Genomic DNA, 3,199 nt, shown 5'->3' on the forward strand with positions numbered 1-3,199 from the left:
CCACAATGCACAACTTTTGTTCTAGAATTTGCATTAAAAAAATGAACGTGCGCCTTATGGTCTGGTGCACACACACATATATATACATATACACTCACAGGCCACTTAATTAGGTACGCCTTGCTAGAACCTGGTTGAACCCCCTTTTACCTTCAGAACTGCCTCAATCCTTCGTGGCAGAGATTCGACAAGGTACTGGACATATTCCTCAGAGAGTCTGGTCCATATTGACATGATAGCATCACAAAAACACACAAAAAAAGAGAACGAGGCAGAGGTTCACCTTCCATCAGGACTACGACACTAAAAAATCTAGCCAGAGCTACCACATTTAAAATCAAAGCGTGTGTTAGACCTGCTCAGTCAAAATCCAGACCTAAATCTGGAAATCAATTTTCAGATTTGCATTTAAAAACGTGTTTCTAAAACGGTTTTATTATTTTTCTACTACTTCCCAGTTATGTTGGTTTATTGTATAAAGTCCCAGTAAAATGCTTTAAAGGTTTGTGGTTATAAGGTGGCAGAATGTGGAAAAGTTCATATGTATGAATACCTTTTTTGTTAATAATATTTTTTCCACAGCCTGAATTTCTCCATTGAAAGCATAAGACAGAAATTGAAAGCCAGCCCAGTCGTGCTGCAGATTCCTGTTGGCAGCAGTAAGAACTTCACAAGTGTGGTTGACCTGTTAACCAATCAGAAGCTGATATGGAAGTTGAGGTCTGCAGACGATGATGGATGAGTGTTTGAATCGAAGGCTCTTAGCCAGTCTGATGATCCAGAACTCCTGCAGGCAGCGGGTGAAGCCAGGACAGCTCTGATTGAGCAGGTTGCTGATCTAGATGATGAATTTGCTGAGCTGCTTCTGACCAGTTTTAGTGATAATTTCGATGCGGTTCCTTCCATCAAGCTACAAGCGGCCGTGCGGCGGCTCACTCTGGCCCGTAAAGGAGTTCCCGTGCTCTGTGGTAGCTCTCTAAGAAACAAAGGTGTTCAGCCTCTTTTAGATGCCATCACTGCGTTCCTGCCTGCACCGAACGAATGCCACCATGACCTGGTGAGGTGGTACAAAGATGATTTGTGTGCGCTGGCCTTGGTTCTCCATGACAAACAGCACAGCCCTCTGGTTTTCCTCAGCATATACTCGGGTACTCTGAAAGCCCAGACCGCCGTCCACAACCTGAACAGGAACAACACTGAGAGGATGAGTTGACTGCTGGTACCATTCGCAGATCAGCACGTAGAAATCCCTTCAATGAGTGCTGGAAACATTGCACTAACTGTAGGACTGAAGCAGACAGTTACAGGAGACACCATTGTTTCATCCAAAGCATCAGCAGCAGCTGCAGCTCTCAGAGCCCAAAATGAGAGTCAGACAGGGAAAAGTTGTGGAGAACACGCTAACATCATCCTGTCCGGAGTGGAAGTCCCCGATCCTGTCTTTTTCTGCACCATAGAACCTCCCACCATGGCCAAACAGGCTGATCTGGAGAATGCCCTCAATTGCCTCCAGAGGGAAGACCCCAGTCTAAAAGTCCAAGTTGACCCTGATTCTGGTCAGACCATCCTGTGTGGGATGGGAGAACTGCACATTGAGATCATCCACGATCGAATAAGAAGAGAGTATGGTGTCGAGACCTACCTCGGTCTACTGCAGTTAGCCTACAGAGAGACCATTCTTCACGAGGCATCGACTACAGAAACTCTGGATCGGGCAGTGGGAGAAAGACGGCACATTGTGACGGTTGAGCTCATGGTCAGACCTGCAGATGGCTCTTCATGTGACTCAGCTTTTACAGAGGAGTTACAGACACAGCTGTCAGCAGAAATAAAAGAGGTAGTGCAGAATGGAGTACACAGCTCATGCCTTCAAGGCCCTCTGCTGGGATATCCTGTACAGGACGTGTCCACACTGATCCAAAGTCTGACCATGGAAACTGGGACATCTCCTGCCATGGTGTCTGCCTGTGTGTCTCGCTGCATGTCAAAGGCACTGAAGCTGGCAGGAGTCCAGGTCCTGGAGCCAGTGATGTCCCCCGAGGTGACTGTGGATGAGGAGCTCCTCAGCTTTGTGCTGGGGGACTTGGCCCAAAGACAAGGGATGGTTCGAGAGATACAGAGCCGCCATGACAGCAAGGTGTTGCTGGCCACGGTGCCGCTTGCGGAGATGATGGGCTACTCAACCACGCTGCGAACTTTGACCTCTGGCAATGCCACCTTTTCACTGGAGCTGGACACCTATGAGGCCATGAACCCCCAGGACCAGAACTCTCTGCTGAAAAAGATGTCTGGTCTGCTGTGATCCTGACAAGCTGCTGAGGCTGGGACTGATTATCAGGCCTCTGATGAACACTCTGAGGGTGTGAGCTCAGATCTGTTATGGTCAATTAGCAGACATTTCATTCCTGTACCATCAAAAGGTGAGAAATCACGCAATTCCCTGAGCATGGATGGTTAAATTTGGTCAGTTTAACAGGTATTATGCCAAAATTTGATGTGGAAGTTGAGTCCTCCCTAATACTCTGACCTCAACTTAAAAATGAAAACATTAAAAACCAAAAAAAGAAGACATGATAGCATCACACAGTTGCTGCAGATTTGTTGGCTGCACATCTTTGATGTGAATCTCCCGTTCCACCACATCATAAAGATGCTCTATTGGATTGAGATCTGGTGACTGTGGAGCCATTCCAGTACAGTGAACTCATTGTTGTGTTCAAGAAACCAGTCTGATATGATAGTTGAACTGTCTTGGTCATGTCTACATGTCTAATTGCACTGAGTCGCTGCCATGTGATTGGCTGATTCAACATTTGTATTAATGAGCAGTTGGACAGGTGTACCTAAGTGGCCGGTGAGTGTGTACAAACAGTAGCCTAAGCAGAGAGACTCAGACTTCCCTCTCCCCAGCTACTTATGCCAGCTCTGCAGGGAGGTGTAAAAAGGAATGGAAAGCCAAGACACCAGCTGAACTCTCTCAGTAAATAGAAAGCAAGCCTGTCCCTTGTCAATGCAAGTTAATATCAGCTGGTTCAGTCCCAAATGATGGCCAGGTATCACACAAGAACCATCTGATGATGGGTAAAAGTAAAGAGCTGCCTCAAGACCTTCACAACCTTATTGTTGCAAAGCATAATGATGGCATCGGTTACAGAAGAATGTCTAAACTTCTGAAGGTTCCAGTGAGCACTGTTGGGGC

General features: G+C 46.7%; 1 protein-coding gene across 1 annotated transcript in view; it reads left to right on the forward strand.

Moving 5' to 3' along the window:
* LOC106511067 (GTP dependent ribosome recycling factor mitochondrial 2) overlaps positions 1 to 2,564 on the forward strand; it is a gene marked incomplete at its 5' end in the record, with an annotated part of 6,671 nt that extends 4,107 nt beyond the window's left edge. The window contains 1 exon segment of the mRNA XM_013999810.1: positions 583 to 2,564. Within this exon segment, the coding sequence (XP_013855264.1) occupies positions 583 to 2,302 (1,720 nt within the window). The 3' untranslated portion in view covers positions 2,303 to 2,564.
* Between the last annotated feature and the right edge of the window lie 635 nt (positions 2,565 to 3,199).

The sequence above is a fragment of the Austrofundulus limnaeus genome, unplaced genomic scaffold, assembly GCF_001266775.1.
Source record: "Austrofundulus limnaeus strain Quisiro unplaced genomic scaffold, Austrofundulus_limnaeus-1.0 Scaffold2488, whole genome shotgun sequence".
NCBI lineage: Eukaryota > Metazoa > Chordata > Actinopteri > Cyprinodontiformes > Rivulidae > Austrofundulus > Austrofundulus limnaeus.